General features: G+C 41.0%; 1 protein-coding gene across 10 annotated transcripts in view; it reads left to right on the forward strand.

Annotated features, from left to right (window-relative positions):
• The window catches only part of LOC137237609 (uncharacterized), a 530,759-nt gene that overhangs the window by 490,586 nt on the left and 22,429 nt on the right, over nt 1-17,744 (forward strand). For all 10 annotated transcript variants that reach the window (XM_067761435.1, XM_067761440.1, XM_067761441.1 and 7 more), the window contains 2 exons: nt 12,019-12,298; nt 14,994-15,114. In XM_067761435.1, coding sequence (XP_067617536.1) covers nt 12,019-12,298; nt 14,994-15,114 — 401 coding nt within the window. The remainder of the gene's footprint in view (nt 1-12,018; nt 12,299-14,993; nt 15,115-17,744) is intronic.

A 17,744-nucleotide genomic window follows, 5' to 3' on the forward strand; every position in this document is an offset into this window, starting at 1 on the left:
AGTAAAAAAAAAGAACTAACTGAGCTGATGGGCACGCTTACATGAATAGTACAATACACTTTTTTCGAATTAAAAAAAATACATTTTGTTTCTAAGTTAAATTAATTGATATGACAGGGGTGAAAGAATTACTACTCATAGAACAAAGGAGTGAAACTACAATTAGCTAAAACCAAAAAGAAGTTTTTAAATGAAAGCAGTGTTGCTTTTTCGGGTATTTAGTTGGTTAAAATATTACAAAAATTTTAATTATAGTTGTAATAGTTCGTTACAGAATTCATTTAAAAATAGAACGAAAAAGCTGGGATATATTAAAGATAAAACATACCGAATTTTAATTACGAATAATTTGCCGTAAATCCACGGCCATGTGTGCTGAATTACCGGGTTCGAAGAGGCCTAAAATGATCCCGGAAGTGTCCCTAAATGACACCAAATAATTACGAAATGATGCCGACGGGATCCTGGACAAATCTCGAAAACTATCCAGAAATGATGCCGGAAGGGTCCCAAAATAATTCCGAAGTAGTCACGAAAAGTCCCGAAATGACCCTGACGGGATCCCGGACGGATCCCGAAACCCATCCAGATTTGATTCCGAACGGTCCGCAAATGATCCCGATATAGTCCGAAAAAGTCCCGAAAAAGCTCTGACGGGATCCCGGACAAATCCCGAAAATCGCCCAGAAATTATCCCGGAGGAGTCCCAAAATGATTCCGAAATAGTAGTCACGAAAACGGCCCGAAATGACCCTGACGGGATCCCGAAAACCATCCAGAAATGACTCTGGAGGGATCCCCAAATGATCCCGGAAAAGTCCACAAACCATCCAGAATTGATCTCTGAAGGTTCCGCAAATGATCCCGAAATAGTCCCGAAAGTCACGAAAAACTCAGACCCATCCCGAAAATCATGAAGAAATTATCCTGGAAGGGTCCCAAAATTACCCCGAAATAACTCCGACGGGATCCCGGACAGATCCCGAAAATCATCCAGAACTGAGCTCTGAAACGTCCGCAAATAATCCAGAAATAGTCCGGAAAAAGTCCCGAAAAAACTCCGTCGGGATCCCGGAGAGATCCCGAAAATCACCCAGAAATTATGCCGGAGGGGTCCCAAAATGATTCCGAAATAATCCCGAAAAAGTCCCGAAATGACCTTGAGGAGATCCCAGACCGATACCGAAAACCATCCAGAATTGATCTCTAAAGGGTCCGCAATTTATCCCAGATAAAGTCGCGAAAAACTACGAAGGGATCCCGAACAGATCCCGAAAATCATAGAGAAATTATCCCGGAAGGGTCCCAAAATGATCCCGAAATAGTCCTGAAAAGGCGCGAAATAACCCTGACGGGATCCCGGACGGATCCCGAAAACCACCCGGAAATGATCTTTAAGGGCAACTGACCTCGAAATAGTCGTGAAAAAGTCCCGAAATTACCCCGACCGGATCCCAAAAACCATCCAGAAATTATCCCTGAAGGATCCCCAAATGATCCAAGAACAGTCTCGAAATTCCCTGACATTTTCCCGAAAAAGTAAAAAAATAAACCCGACGGGATCTCGGACGGATCCCGAAAACGATCCAGAAATGATGTTGGAAGGGACCCCAAATGATCCCGAAAAATTCCCGAAATTCCCCCGATGGGATCCCGGACGGATCCCGGATCATCCAGAAATGATGCCGGTTGGTACCCCAAAATGATCCCGAAATAGGCCAGAAATGACCCCGTCGGGATCCCGGACGGATCCCCAAAAGTATACAGAAATGATGCTGGAAGGTGAAATGATCCCCTTAAAGAAAGATGAAAAATGAAATGATCCCCTTATAGTTCCGAAATGATCCTGACGGGATTATCGACGGATCCCGGAAACTATCCAGAAATGATACCGGAAAGGTTCCCAAGTTATCCCAAAATAGTCCCGAAATTACGCTGACGGTATCCCGGACGGATCACGAAAACCATCCGGAAATGATGGCGAAGGGGTCCCCAAATGATCCCGCATTAGTCGCGGGTTCCGAAATGACCCTGACGGGATCCCCGAAGGATCCCGGAAACTATCCAGAAATTATGCCGGAAAGGTTCCCAAGTTATCCCCAAATAGTCCCGAAATTACCCTGACGGTATCCCGGACGGATACCGAAAACCATCTAGAAAAGTGGCCGGAAGATACCCCAAATGATCCCGAAAAAGTCCTGAAATGATCCAGACGGGATCCCGGACGAATCCCGAACACTATCCATCTAGGGCCCCCAAATGATCCCGAAATAGTCCCGAAATGACCCCGCCGGGATCACGGGCGGATCCCGAAAAAGTCCTGAAATGACCCCGACGGGATCCCGTACGGATCCCGAAAATCATCCAGAAATGATGAAGGTAGGTACCCAAATGATCCCGAAATAGTCCCGAAATGATCCCGACGGGATCCCGGACGGATCCCGAAAACCAACCAGAAATGATGCCGGTAGGTACGCCAAATGGTCCCGATATGACCCCGTCGGGATCCCGAACGGATCCCTAAAACCATCCAGAAATGATGTCGGAAAGGTCCCCAAATTACCCCCTAATAGTCCCGAAATTACGCCGCCGGAATCCCGTACGGATCCGGAAACCATCCAAAAATGATGCCGGTAGGTACCCCAAATGATGCCGAAATAGTCCCGAAATGACATCGACGGGATCCCGGACGGATCCCGAAAACCATCTAGAAATGATGCCGGAAGAGACCCCAAATGATCCCACAAAGGTCCCAAAATGACCCCGACAGGATCCCAGACGGATCCCGAAAATCATACAGAAATGATGCCGGAGGAGACCCCAAATGATCCCGCTAAAGTCCCAAAATGACCCCGACAGGGTCCCGGACGGATCCCGTAAACCATCCAGAAATGATGCCGGAAGAGACCCCAAATGATCCCACAAAAGTCCCAAAATGACCCCGACAGGATCCCGGACGGATCCCGTAAACCATCCAGAAATGATGTCGGAAGAGACCCCAAATGATCCCGCAAAAGTCCCAAATTGACCCCGACAGGATCCCGGACGGATCCCGAAAACCATCCAGAAATGATGCCGGGAGAGACCCCAAATGATCCCGCAAAAGTCCCAAAATGACCCCGACAGGATCCCGGACGGATCCCGTAAACCATCCAGAAATGATGCCGGAGGAGACCCCAAATGATCCCGCTAAAGTCCCAAAATGACCCCGACAGGATCCCGGACGGATCCCGTAAACCATCCAGAAATGATGCCGGAAGAGACCCCAAATGATCCCGCAAAAGTCCCAAAATGTCCCCGACAGGATCACGGACGGATCCCGTAAACCATCCAGAAATGATGCCGGAAGAGACCCCAAATGATCCCGCAAAAGTCCCAAAATGACCCCGACAGGATCCCGGAAGGATCCCGTAAACCATCCAGAAATGATGCCGGAAGAGACCCCAAATGATCCCGCAAAAGTCCCAAAATGACCCCGACAAGATCCCGGACGGATCCCGTAAACCATCCAGAAATGATGCCGGAGGAGACCCCAAATGATCCCGCAAAAGTCTCAAAATGACCCCGACAGGATCCCGGACGGATCCCGAAAACCATCCAGAAATGATGCTGGAAGAGACCCCAAATGATCCCGCAAAAGTCCCAAAATGACCCCGACAGGATTCCGGACGGATCCCGTAAACCATCCAGAAATGATGCCGGAAGAGACCCCAAATGATCCCGCAAAAGTCCCAAAATGACGCCGACGGGATCCCGGACGGATCCCGGACGGATCCCGTAAACCATCCAGAAATGATGCCGAAAGGTTCCCCAAATGATCCTGTATTAGTCGAGAAAAAGTTCCGAAATGACCCCGACGAGATCCCGGATGGATCCCGAAAACCATCTAGAAATGATGCCGGAAGGTACCCCAAATGATGCCGTAATAGTCCCGAAATGACATGGACGGGATCCCGGACGGATCCCGAAAACCATCCAGAAATGATGCCGGAAGAGACCCCAAATGATCCCGCAAAAGTCCCAAAATGACCCCGACAGGATCCCGGACGGATCCCGAAAACCATCCAGAAATGATGCCGGAATGGACCCCAAATGGTCCCGAAATGACACCGACGGGATCCCGGACGGATCCCGAAAACCATCCAGAAATGATGCCGGAAGAGACCCCAAATGATCCCGCAAAAGTCCCAAAATGACCCCGACAGGATCCCGGACGGATCCCGGAAACCATCCAGAAATGATGCCGGAATGGACCCCAAATGGTCCCGAAATGACACCGACGGGATCCCGGACGGATCCCGTAAACCATCCAGAAATGATGCCGGAAGATACCCCTAATGATCCCGAAATAGCCCCGAAATGGTCCCGACGGGATCCTAGACGGATCCCTAAAACCATCCAGGAATGATTACGGTAAGGACCCAAACTGACCCCGAAAAAGTCCCGTAATGATCCCGGAAACCATCAAGAATTTATTTCTCGAAGGTACGCAAATGATCCCGAAAGTACCCCGACGGGATCCCGGACGGATCCCGAAAACCATCCAGAAATGATGCCGGAAGGGTCCCCAAATGATCGCGAAATAGTCCCGAAATGATTCCGGAATAGTCCCGAAAATGTCCCAAAATAACCCCGACGGGATCCCGGACGGATCCCGAAATCTATACAGAAATGAACCCGGAAGGGTCCCAAAATGATCCCGAAATAGTCCCGAAAAAGTCCCGAAATTACCCCGGCGTAATCCCGGACCGATCCCGAAAACCATCCAGAAATGATCCCGGAGGGTCTCGATATGACCCTTACGGGATTACAAATAAGGTGAAGCTAATTATAAAACCATATTAATAAGGCAGCAGGCGCATTGGAGCGAATAAAAAGTTACATAGAAACATACAGGTAAAGCTAATAAAAGCGTGCTAATAAAAACAATTGATGGAGGGCGGATGGCGAAAGTAGAGGAGAGGACCACTGATCGTTCCTCCAAAATTGTCTAGATCTCGTTCTGTATGTACCAGATACCAAAAACTATTGATTTAGGAGAAAATTTATATTGAGTTATAACAATTTATAGATTTTACACCAGAGGGGTGATAAAGGGGGGGGGGCGGGCGGAGGGTGTCACTGCTTACTTTGTAAGCCCTCGACTTATTTGACCCCTTGAGTCTGTGATATTGGTGAAGGCCAGTATACGTAAAGTTATAATGTGTAAAAATTATTGAAAAATAATTTCTCGAAGGGGTCGTGGGACCCCCACCCCTCATTCCATGTTCGAAAAAAATTCCGCTAGTAGACTACTGTCTGTGTCCCAAACTTCATCAAAATCCGTGTAGCCATTCTGGCGTGATTCAGTCGCAAAGACGAAAAAATATAATAATTAAATTATAACTGTTCCTAGGGGGCGGGGACCACGCCCCTTTTCAAAAATATATAGTTAGTAGATCCTTCTAGACTATTGGCTATATGTGTGCAAAATTTCATCCAAATCGGTCCAGCCGTTCTTGCGTGATTGAGTCACAAAGACAAACGTCTGGACAAACATCCAAACATCCAAACATCCAAACATCCAAACATCCAAACATCTTCACATCCAAACATCCAAACATCTTCACATCCAAACTTTGCCATTTATAATATATATTAGATTAGATTAGATTAGATATAGATAATTAGATATTAGAATATTAGATTAGATTATATAGCAATAGTTAGAATGAAAAGTAGAAAGAGAACTTGTCCAACAGTACCCGTTCAGGCAAAAATAGGTACAAGCACTCTCTCCATAGGATATTGGAAAACACAAGGGACCAACTCAACCAATATAATGACATCCGGCTGTTGTCACCCTGCAGATAATCTTGCGTATAGTCCCTAAAATAAAGCCATCTACGACTAATCTCTTCTGTATACATTGGGACGTTATTGATCCCCTCCAGTCCCTTTTAGGCACAGTTAAGATTAGTCTATTTGAAATTTATGTAGCCGAAGGGTTACGAAGATGATCTCTCCGACATAACCGTAGGGTACAAAGACGACGTGTCGAGCAGCAGCCGTAAGGTTATAAAGGAGATTAGGAAAAGTGTAAGTCTGGCCCATACTCCGTTGCAACTAGCCCCGGGCTAAATATCAACGCAAACACAAATAGAAAAGAAACACAAATTAACGTTAAGCATTTGTTTTCGCACGCAAACTATCACGGGTTCGTTCCGTATCGGCTTTTTCATACTCCGGGCTTCTCCATAAACCGTTCTAAGACTCAAGGAATCGGTGGGCTGGAGAGATGTGCAGCAAGGTTGTGGGCATATTTTCCTCTAATTTTGGTGATCGTAATAAGATCCAAAATAGATTATTACAATTACAAACTGAAGGAGCTCTGACCTTAATGACAAGGGCACAGATGAAGGAAATAGAATTTACTCGAAGTAACAAGAGGCTTTTGAATTATTTATACTCTCGTCGAATTCCAGTAATTCATAAGTTGAAATATTATTGATTTGCAAGGCTGTCCAAAAACCATACCTTACTGGCAAAATTACTTACTGATAGTCTGGCTAAATAAGAAGCGGTTGCCTAGCCACACCCATAACCTTGTAGCAATCTGTACCGGTATTTGAGCTAAAGCCATACATGCAGAAATGATTTGGCTACAGCACAATGCGTTTTTACTGCAAGATGTTGGACGGTTGTCTAAAAAATATTCTTAACTTTACTTACACCTCAGGCTGGTTGTGGCAGTAGGCTTATCCAAGTTGTATGACATCAAAACGGCTTCTAGTTAAACATTTGGATGATCTGGGTCGAATAAGGTGACAAACCTAGTCATTTCTAATGGGCAGATTGGAAGTTGCTTGTAGGGGCTTTGGTGTAACATTGCATTTGAGACTTTATAACATAGAAACATTCTGCCTTCTAAAAATAACTACACTTGAAAAACTCCGCTCTTGTGTATCCATCTTTTTAAATTTCCAAATCTAAGTTAAGGTAGACACGCGTCTCCTTGGCAACACTGCTTTCATCATTTGAAAGAATTGCGTATTGGGTGACAAACGAGTTTACGGCTCGTATGGATGAGACTAAGGGAAACCGTAGGATTCCAAAACCCATCATAATGCTTAGAAGGATCGAAAATAGATCCACGCATATACCATCAGTGGCTGGAAATTTTTAAATTTTTCTTGATTTGAACCCTTCACTTCTAAACAATAACTGAATACCTTTCGGATAGTTTGCGAGTCACATTTCTTGACCCCTGGGTAAGAGGTGACCCCAGAATTTTCTTCGGGTAACATGGAATTTGTTGACTGTATTACAGGATTTTGGTGTTTCTGGGATGTGCTCGATGTCTTTGGTGATTGATTAAGCTGTTTATTTCAGCTTAAATGCCACCAAATACTTTCTTTCGAAAGATTGAATCTGCTCCAATTTCACGGAATTAACAAAGGAGGATAGTAAAAAATTGAAAGGGTTATTCTTTGCAGACCTGGTGGGTTTGGGCATACGTCGGTTTGATTGATGTCGCAATTCACCGTTCTCAAGTACGTGTTTTCATTTTTTCCAGTTTCTCTTCTTTTAAAATATCAGACGTCGTGGTATGCATTGAAGTTGGCGTTAATTTATATAAATTCGGTCCCTAGGTAAAGTACAATTATGAAGGGATATCTTTTAGCTATGTATGAAGGTCCTCATAGTCTGTTCGCACTGTTAGTTTTGAAGCTTTTAAGTAATGTATCTGCAACGGATGTCGGGATCAAAGTGATTAAACTGCAAGTGATGTTTGATGAATGTGAGTTCGTCTTCAAGATTGCGCAAGATTTCGAAGAGCGATGTTGAGGAAGTAAATACTGTCGCCGTCAGGGACAAATTAATGCCTCTTGCGTGTGTTGGCTACATGGTTTGACATCACGACGCAACCATTGCATACTTCGGGCAGTTGCTTCTGCTTAGCTCCGGACGTCTAGGCACATTATGCATATGTTATGATGGACCAGTAGTAAAGTGGGATTCAGTTGCACTTTTCTTGACCGGACGTGAGCCTGAGTCATTTCGCAAGTGCATAAATGAACTTATGTGCTATCTTGTATTTTTCAAAACAAATTTTATATTTTCTACTTTGTTTTGTTAGAAATTCACCGTGAATAACTATGAAACCGTTGAATGCCATGTGACGCCCACACAATTTACATTGATACTCGGCGTGTCTATTTTGGAAGGTGAAGACGCCATTGGGGAATCGTTAAAAGCACTTAAAAGCCCATTGGTAGAACGATACGGGTAAAGTGGGTATTTAAGGTAAGAATTTTTTTTTCGTAAGCTGTAAACAAGTTGAATGAAGAAAAAATTGGAGTCTCAACTGTATTCCGTTTAGTTTCTGTTTTGGAGCTGTTGTGCTCTGTTGGTTACTGAGTCAGCACTGAACTGTGTGTAATAATAGTCACATAGCTGAGTTTTTGCATCTTCCCAAAAATCAACAACAATAAAACGGGGTTGCTATTGCTTGACTCAGCTACTTGATTTGGAATTGTGATTTAGCTCTGCTAGATTGTCTACCTTTATTTTTTTATGGATGAACTGCGTAAAGTTTCTATCGTTCGCCTAAAATCTTTAAGAGTGCGATAAACGAAAATGTGCCAATAAATTGGTGTCACTTTACATCACATCTTGGGGTGCTAGATTGCACTAAGTAGGTTCACATTATCACTGGTCATTTGTTAGGCTATTAAAAATTTATTGCGATTGGAAGAAATTACGCCTCTAAGTAATATAAAGATTCGAATTATCATAACTGTGAATATTTTTTTTGTTAATTTTAGTGATAACTGGGCATTTGAATTTTGTATGCCGTCTTCTGGTTGTGCATTTTGACTGCCTATCTTACTTTTTATGACATTCTGTCAGTGTATCTATGTTAGTAGTGCTCTTTCCCATTTAATCCAATAAATATTGTTCATACAGAACACAGAAATAAAGACGTGGGTGTTAAAAACCCAGGTGTTGATGCAACGTGAGCGCCAAAACGATGCAGAAATCGAATGTGTTCGGGTCTTTAGAAACTTTTGGCGATGAAGAGAAGCTATAAGCCCAGATCCCGTTTTAAACCATACACTTTTTGAACTCAACTCTGTTCGCGTTCCTTTTTGTGCTTTCTATTTACGTTCAATTTTGCATACAAGCAGAGAGAGGAAGAGATAGCAAGAACAAATTGAACTGTTGTACTCTTCCCTTCTCTACTCACCTCGCCGGCCTATGCCGTGGCAGACTTGAATTCAAGTTTTGTATGGTGTAAAAGATTTCTGGCCATTCATGGGTAAATATTGAGCTTTTTTCGATTAGTGGGTGGAGCAGCAGCGTTAGTAATGTCCAGAATTCTAGTTCCAAAACAGAAAATAAAAAATGGTGATCTTGATTTGGGAAAATTATCATTAAATTTATTTATAGTTAGACATTATATCAAACGCTCGCTCGATATCAATTTTGACACTTAATTCTCAGCGTAACTAGGAAAATTTTGCTGTTCGCTGTTTTCGTTGTGCTACGTTGTGGTACGTTCCGGTAACAAATACCATAAAGTTATTCTAAGCCCCCTGACCAGCTGGGGTTGCTGTTCGCGGTTATTCATAGGAATTTTGCCTTTGAAAAAGCTTACTTTCTTAAATTAATCAAGTCCTTCTTAAAATTTAGTACGAAAATTGAATAAGCTACTCTTTAATCTTTTGAATATTTATCTTTTATTGCTTAGCTTTTCATGTTTTATTTTGGTATTTGTGTTATCAAAATTAATTGGAAATTTGTTAAGAATTCTTGTTTGCTGAAAGTCAACGAATTGGTCTGAACTCTGAAGCCACTCAGCGACATTACCTTCTTTATACGTCTTCACTGTCATTCACTGCAGCATTTTTAAAATTCGTATTACATTGCTACTTCATCTATCAAACAGTTTGTGATGCGGCGCACAAAACATTTTAAAGCTTTATTGTGCGGAGTGATGTGGAAAGCATTGCGAAAAGCAGAGAAGCCAGCTCAAGGTATAGAACCTGCAGTGCTCGCGATATAGAGATTGAAAATACATTTAGGCATTTGTTGACGCTCCGTTGGGACGTCAAATTGTGAGCCAACATCGTAACAAACATACGTATGTGACTTTTCACGTCAAGTGTTCCCACACTAAAAAAGTTTTGCTTCTAAAATCCACCAAATTTTGTGAAAATATTGTCTTTGGTGGGCATATTACTTGAAAAGAACAGATTGCGTTGATACAGGGTGTTGAAATTAGCTTTTTTTGCTTTGCTCTTTTCTCAGTAAACATTTAGACTATCAAATTTCAACGCACAAACGCAATCCGTTCATATTTCGGTCACCCCTTTTGTGCAAGCAATGTACCCCACAATTATAATATTTACAACAATTTTGGTGGATTTCTGAGATATCAAGCTTTTCTAGCGGGAATACTTGTTTAAAGCCTTTATCATCTCGATTTTTTTTTGGTTAAATTTTAATTTATTTTTTATTTCGCTTATGTGCTGACAGAGCACAGAACCTAAAATAAAGTGGAGCTGACAACAAGTGCCTTTGAAGCCCCAAACAAATATCAGTTAGACGCACAAGATGCCTTTGAGAACCTGTCTTACGCCGCGTCTCTCCCGTTTTAGAAAAAAGAGGAACAAGAAGAATGTGAAAAAAGTAAAAAAAATTATAATCTGAATATCTCATACCCAATAGTGTGGATTCTGCGTTTTTTTTGTAAGCCACCATAGACATTACAGAAGCTTACTTTTTCTAATTTTTAAATTTTATATAACATTAGCGCTGGCCTTAAATGCTCACTTCCAAATGAATCGTTTGGAAGCGTATACATTGGACTCGTCCGCACCTCGCTAAACCTTCCTTGCGTTACTCGACTTCGGGGATACCAATCCATAGCTAGACGTGACTGATTAAACCATAGTACAACAAAAAAATAAACCAAAAATTCTAAGCACTTTCTGATAGAATTGTCGGTTTGGATTTAAAAAGCTAGTGGAAGCTGCTTATAACTCTGACACAGCATTTACAATTGTGTTCTCACCAGGTTTCTTTTAGTAAGAAAATGCCAAAAGCGTTTGTGGATCGGATGTGTGGATTGCATTGGCAGGCCAATCGCGATGAAAAGCGCTCAAATGAGTCCTTTCAGAAATGCGACTAGTATGAGGAAATGTATTGCATTTGGAATTTTTCGCCCAAAACAATTCATTTGGTGTAGTGTAAATATTATATTAATTTCAATTCTACTACTACTCTTGGTGCTGCAGATGTATTGAGGAGGTGGAATGCATGCAGCATCTGCTGTGCCATTGGCCTTCTCTACACAAGAGGCCTCATGCGGAAGCAGTGAAACTCGATATAAGGATGTTTGGTAAATTTTTTGACTCGCCATAATGGTAAGATCAATGCTAGCCAGGCGAAAAACCGCTTATAGTCTGATAATAGACACACAAGCTCTTTCAACCTTGCCTTACCTATCACAAGACTTGACCGTGAGTGTGTACTTCTACTCGTTCCCTCTCCTCTCACCCCTCTTCGCCTAGTCGGTGTTCAGCTTTTGACTCCAAAAATGTAAGAGATCTCCAAGTCTTTATCGGCTGCACACATTTCACTACGGGGTATAACATTAAGCATACAACTAAAAAAAAAACGATTCCAAAAAAAAAAAACAAAAACAAAAAAAAAATAGAACAATAATGCCAGCTGCAGATGAACGAATATTGCTTGATATTGCCCCTATTTTAGCTTGGCATTTTTATGAATTTTTTCCATTTGAAATATTTGATGCTTTGATGAGGTTTGTGTGAGTGTGTTTGTGAGCTACTGTGCCTCCCGTGGTTTGGTTCTGCTTTGATTTATTCGTCACCCTTTTTTGGCTTCGATACGTTTGTGATTTTTTATTTCATGTAAAGGGACTCAAACCTTTAAACAAAATATGTCTCTTCCAGCTTTATTTTGTTTATAGTCACATTCTATCTCGCCCTCTCTCTCTCTCTCACATAGATATTATATGGAAAGAAAAATCTTTCAACACCTTCTGGAATTGAAGTCCTTACAAATACGTTCGACTAAACTGAATGAGGCTGTGTTGGTAAAGCGTGCTGTCGACGATTATCACAAATCATGTGCAGCGCTTGGTGGTGAGACGGGCACACGCCTGCGACGTTATCCATTTAGCGATTATACATTCAAAAATTTTGAGTTATTTTTATATGAGACATTGAAGACGTTGCAAAAGCCAGGCACCTATAATTTTCAGAATATAAACGAAGTGTATGAGGAGGTAAGTTTGTATATATGGTATTATATGGTATATGGATTAAGCTGGGTTGATTTGCATGGACGAAAGATAACCCATTTCGCGCCATCGATTTTTCGATAGGTTTTGGGCTCAGGAAAAAAAGTTCCACTAAGCATACCCAAAAAAATAATTTTCGGGTATGCAAAATTTGAGTTTTTTGACTTTTTTCTTTGATTTTTAAGGTTTTTTTCATGACCTACTTAAAAAAATTTCGTTTGATTTTAAAATTTTGATGTATACCCTGTCCGACTCAATTGTCCGCTAAAAACTTTGGCGATAACAGTTTTTTGAAAAAAAAAAAAAATATTTTTTGGGTTTTGAGGAGTGTTTTGGTGAAAAAATGTATTAATAATTATTATTTAAAATATCAAATCCCCCATCAAAATATGCCCGCTTACCAAATTTCATCAAGATATCTCAAAAATTGAAGGACTAGTTTGCGTTCAAACAAACGCACAGACGGACAGACGGACGAACGGACGGACAGACGGATATCGCTAAATCAACTCAGCTCATCCCCTGATTATTTTGGTATACCTATTGGTGGGTTTAACGGAAACATATACATAAAAAATGATTTGGAGCCTTGAAAATGAAAAACATCGATCTCGACCAAAACAAGTCCAAAAAAAAAAAAAAATTTTTTTTTTAAAAACTGTTAATGCCAACGCTTTTATCGCATAATTTTAAGTGGGATAGTAACTATTAGACAAATTCGTTTTCATTGGCAACACTTTCTCACGTTTCTGAAGAAACCCTTAAAAAAAAAATTTGCGAAAAAATAAATTTTTTCACCAAAACACTCCTCAAAACCCAAAATATATATATATACTAGGAGACCCGGCAGACGTTGTTCTGCCCTAAATTTGGCCTATCTGCATACATTTTAATAAGCTTTTTCCGTCTAACTCTGCCCTACCTCTCTACACTTTTTCCTAATCTTTTTGTTCACTCCTCCCTCCGTCTTTTTCGCTTCATCTCCATCTTCGTCTCATTCTACCTCTTTCTCAATCTCCTTCTCTCTTTTCTCCTTCTTCTTCATCTCTTATTGCCAGTCCCAGAGAGTGATATGTATTTTATTCTAGTCCCATTCCGAGACTCAGTCTTAGTCCCAGTCCAAGTCCTAATCCCAGTCCCAGTCCGTCTCTGGTATACTTCTCGGAAAAAAGGCAAATTTATATACGAAATTGCAGGCAAATCGAAGAGGACGTATGTATGTAAATAGGTATGTGGGTATTATTAATTCTTGTCTTTATTTCGGCTTCGCATACATATTTATCAGTTTTGCCAGGTTGATGCGACTATATCGAATATCACAATGAATTTTAGAGCTCTCAGCAAAAGCTTTCATTTGGTATCCATAATACACACATATTCTAGGGGTATCCGAGTCCATTTTTTTGCCCATATCTCGAGACTCTAGTCACTCAGCGGTGTAAAACTTCCTCTGTATTATAGCACACATCAATAGCTTCAATTTGATACCCATAATATAAAAACACATTCTAGGAGTATCCGGGTCCACGTTTTGGCCTATATCTCGAGACCCCAGCCTCCCAGTTGTATGAAAATTATCCTGTACTATAGCATTCATCAGCAGCTTTCATTTGATATCCATATTGTATAAACAAATTCTAGGGGTACGCGGGTCCACGTGTTGGGCTATATCTCTATACTCTAGCCTCCAAGTTGTATGAAAATTATCCTGTAATATAGCACTCATGAAAAGTTTTCATTTGATATCCATATTGTATAAACACATTCTAGGTGTACCCGGGTCCACGTTTTGGGCTATATCTCGAGACCCTAGCCTCGCAGTGCTATGAAAGTTATCCTGTACTACAGCTATTATCAACAGCTTTCATTTGGTATCCATATTGTAAAAACACATTCTAGGGGTACCCGGGTCCACGTTTTGGCCTATATCTCGAGACCCTAGTCACCCAGGGGTATGTAAATTATCCTGTACTATAGCACTCATCAACAGATTTCATTTGATATCCATATTGTATAAACACATTCTAGGTGTACCCGGGTCCACGTTTTGATCTCAAGACCCTAGACACGTAGCGAGAAAAAGGTAGACGTTGGCCGATTCTCAGACCTACCCAATATGCTCACAAAATTTCATGAGAATCGGTTCAGCCGTTTCGAAGGAGTTCAGCCTCTAAAACCGTGACAGAAGAATTTTATGTATTAGATTTTTTTTGCAAAAAACTGTTATCGCCAAAGTTTTTAGCGGACAATTTTTAGTTGGACAGGGTATACATGAAAATTTTAAAATCAAATGAAAATGTTTTAAGTAGGTCATGAAAAAAACCTTAAAAATCAAAGAAAAAAATTCCAAAAACTCAAATTTTGCAGGCTCTAAAATTATTTTTTTGGGTATGCTTAGTGGAACTTTTTTTCTTGAGCCCATAACCTATCGAAAAATCGATGGCGCGATATAGGTTAATAAATCGACCCAGCTTAATATGGATATTATGACTGACATATGTAGAAATATATGCTTCCGCCTGAAAGTTATTGAAAATTATGCACACTTTTATTTGCGCAACCTTCAAAGTGAGTAAAAGAAGAAGCATTTTGGAGAGACGATTGCGGAAGCGAGAATGAATGCGAGAAGCAAATGTAAGCGGAAATGTAATAAATTAAATTTTTATTTGCATACTTTTAGGCGGAACGGCGCTTGAGTCCTGATTACAACGCATACGAGAAGGCACTCCAATGTACAACTAAAACTCATCGTTGCCTTCATGCTGCTCACGCTTACACTGGCATCCCATGTGCTGCTTATAGTAAGTATAAAGATTTTTCTCTCAAGTTATAAGGAAATGTATCTGGATGTGTTCATACATATGCATATTAGAGATATACACCGTGGATAAACGCCGCCGCCGCCGCCGATTTTTATCGTTTTTCGCACGTCGCCGCCGAGATATACAGACTAAAGTGTGACCATTTTATGTATATCAAGTTGTTTTCAGCAGACGCAATTCCAAAGACCGGGGTAAGGTTCGAAGCCTCTCTGGAGTAAGTGAATGACGGTCAATCCCTCCGCAAGGAGCTACCCCTGAACATTTTTTAACGATCTGCGAGATTTTGAGGCAAGAACCCCAAAACGTTGATTTCCTTAAATACATACAAACAAAACCTTTCCTAAATATTATTTTTTTTTAAATAGAAAAATCAAGCTTGTTAAAGTAAGAACACAGGCGTACACATATAATAGAGCCTATGCCGCCGGCGCCGATAAAGTGATCGGCGTAAACCTGTAATGTATATGCACCTACATTCTGGTACAATCCCTCTAGAGAAATCATTAATTAATTTAAGGTTCATCTTCTCAAGAGTTTAGAGTTTTAGCTGGTGTAGTGATGAAGAGATATTTGGCTACAACAATCACTGAGGAAGTCTCCATGTATCTCTTTGCAAAGGCCGGTGTCGAAAAGGGCCGGAAATCGTCTTTCGTTTTCAGCGTAAGCTCTGGGTAATTTCATTAATAATATTGTGACGAACATTAGTGACACTAAGTGATACTCCCATCACTAATCTGATACTAAGTAAATAAAGCCACAACAACAATGAAGCAAGCTGCTACAATTGTATATACGTAAACGAATAAATCATTATGTCTACACATATGTACGTACACGCAGCAGAGAAGAGATGCACAAATACATGCAGATATCTTACCTGAGATGCTCCCAAAAGTATGCAATTGTAATTGTGAAAGTGTCGCTCACAAAAACACGCATATGAGAAGCTATATACGTGCATCTGTAGTTATAATTATATGGCGGTAACTAGGTAAATTCTGGAACGCCTAGAAGATGCCACGAGGAAATCACAGAGTATAAAAGCACCAGCGGTAGAGGCGCTAGAAGCAGTTTTAGTTAAGCAAGCTATCTGTCGAGTAATAGTCAGTTTCATTTAAGCTATGAGTCAGTTTGGTTATTAAGCAAGCTAGTTGCAAAGTATAAGTGTTATTGTGAAGTTCTTTAATAAAGGCCATTTTCCATTATTCAATATTGGAGTTATTTATTCAACAGTTTAGTGAATCGAACTTAGGAGAAGATTGCAAATAAGGGGAATTGCACGTAAATTCGTTACAATATTTTAGCCTTTAAAGAAAAGCTGACTTATATGCTCCAGTAATAATGAATGCCGATTGGACTAAGAACGCGTTGTGTGGACATAGTTCGCAAACAACATTACAAGTGTACGGGTTTTATTCTTTTCTGAAGCAGGGAAACTAAGTGGCAAACTATGTATAACGAGACGAGTCATTTTTTTTTTCGTCTGAACAAAAATTCGTATGACAAAGAGCGTTCATTAACTGCAGTCAGTGCCGTTGTGAAATTGGTGGCATTTTATAAAGGTGAATGTGAGTGACTTCCACGAAAAGCGTCACGCCGCCATACATAATCTGGTCATAAACCACTCAGAAGACAAAGGGGAAAATAAGCCACATCTCATTTATCCTCCTTAATTCACTGCGGTTCAGGAAGAGCCCCTCACGAGGTAGTCAGCGTCATCGGGAAATCAGATAACTGCTTCCTCGGTGAGGAAGAACGTGGCTCAGTATATAAAATGGCTACCAGAGGCATCCCTGTATGTGGCGTGCTAACGCCTCTTCGATGGATAATGGTAATGCATGAAATTCTAGAAATCTTCCGTGCAAAAGGAAGGAGGGTAGTCGCATACACCAACGACAAACGGCACTTTGTGCCATTTCGCAAGCTGCAAGCAAAACGGGCTGGAGCTCAAAAAACCTGAAATTGTTCTGTTCAAAAGAAAAGTAAAGTTTTTTTTCTTTTAACTAAACAAATCTAAACAGCTCTGTGATAAATCTCTCTTACGAAGTCAATTGTAAGATTCTAGACTCCAAATACAGCTAGAAAGGGAACGTTGAGCTCAGATTGAAAAGATCTTTTGCAGCATGCATAACACAGTTATTCGACCGATACTAAGCTATGGAGCTCTTGACTTGTAGAAGATGTTTGATAAGGATAACAATCAACAGAGGGTTGGAAGGATGCAAAGGCTAGCATGTCTGGAAATATCAGGCGCAGAAAGCAACGGAATTAGGAAGTGTTAAACGTAGTTTCTTACTTGATACTTTTACAAGTGTTGGCCACGAAAGGGATATTACGACGAAGAGAATCGAATACGTGGAAACCAACCAAATACTGCCAGGCGATATTTTATGACAGGGAAATTGGAGGCTAAAACGCGATTATAATTTATGTAATGCGAGATATCGCCCATATCACGGCGGTTCTTGACTTCCAAAGTGCTGAACAAACATTGAATGCGAGGAATGCCTAGAAAGTGGTAGGGGCATTGCAATCTGTACAAATGGCTCAGGATAAGAGAACTGGAGCTGAAAGCATCTGCAGGTAAATCAGTCTTACCAACTTTCCGA

The sequence above is a fragment of the Eurosta solidaginis genome, chromosome 1 (genome assembly GCF_040869045.1).
Source record: "Eurosta solidaginis isolate ZX-2024a chromosome 1, ASM4086904v1, whole genome shotgun sequence".
In the NCBI taxonomy this organism is placed as follows: domain Eukaryota; kingdom Metazoa; phylum Arthropoda; class Insecta; order Diptera; family Tephritidae; genus Eurosta; species Eurosta solidaginis.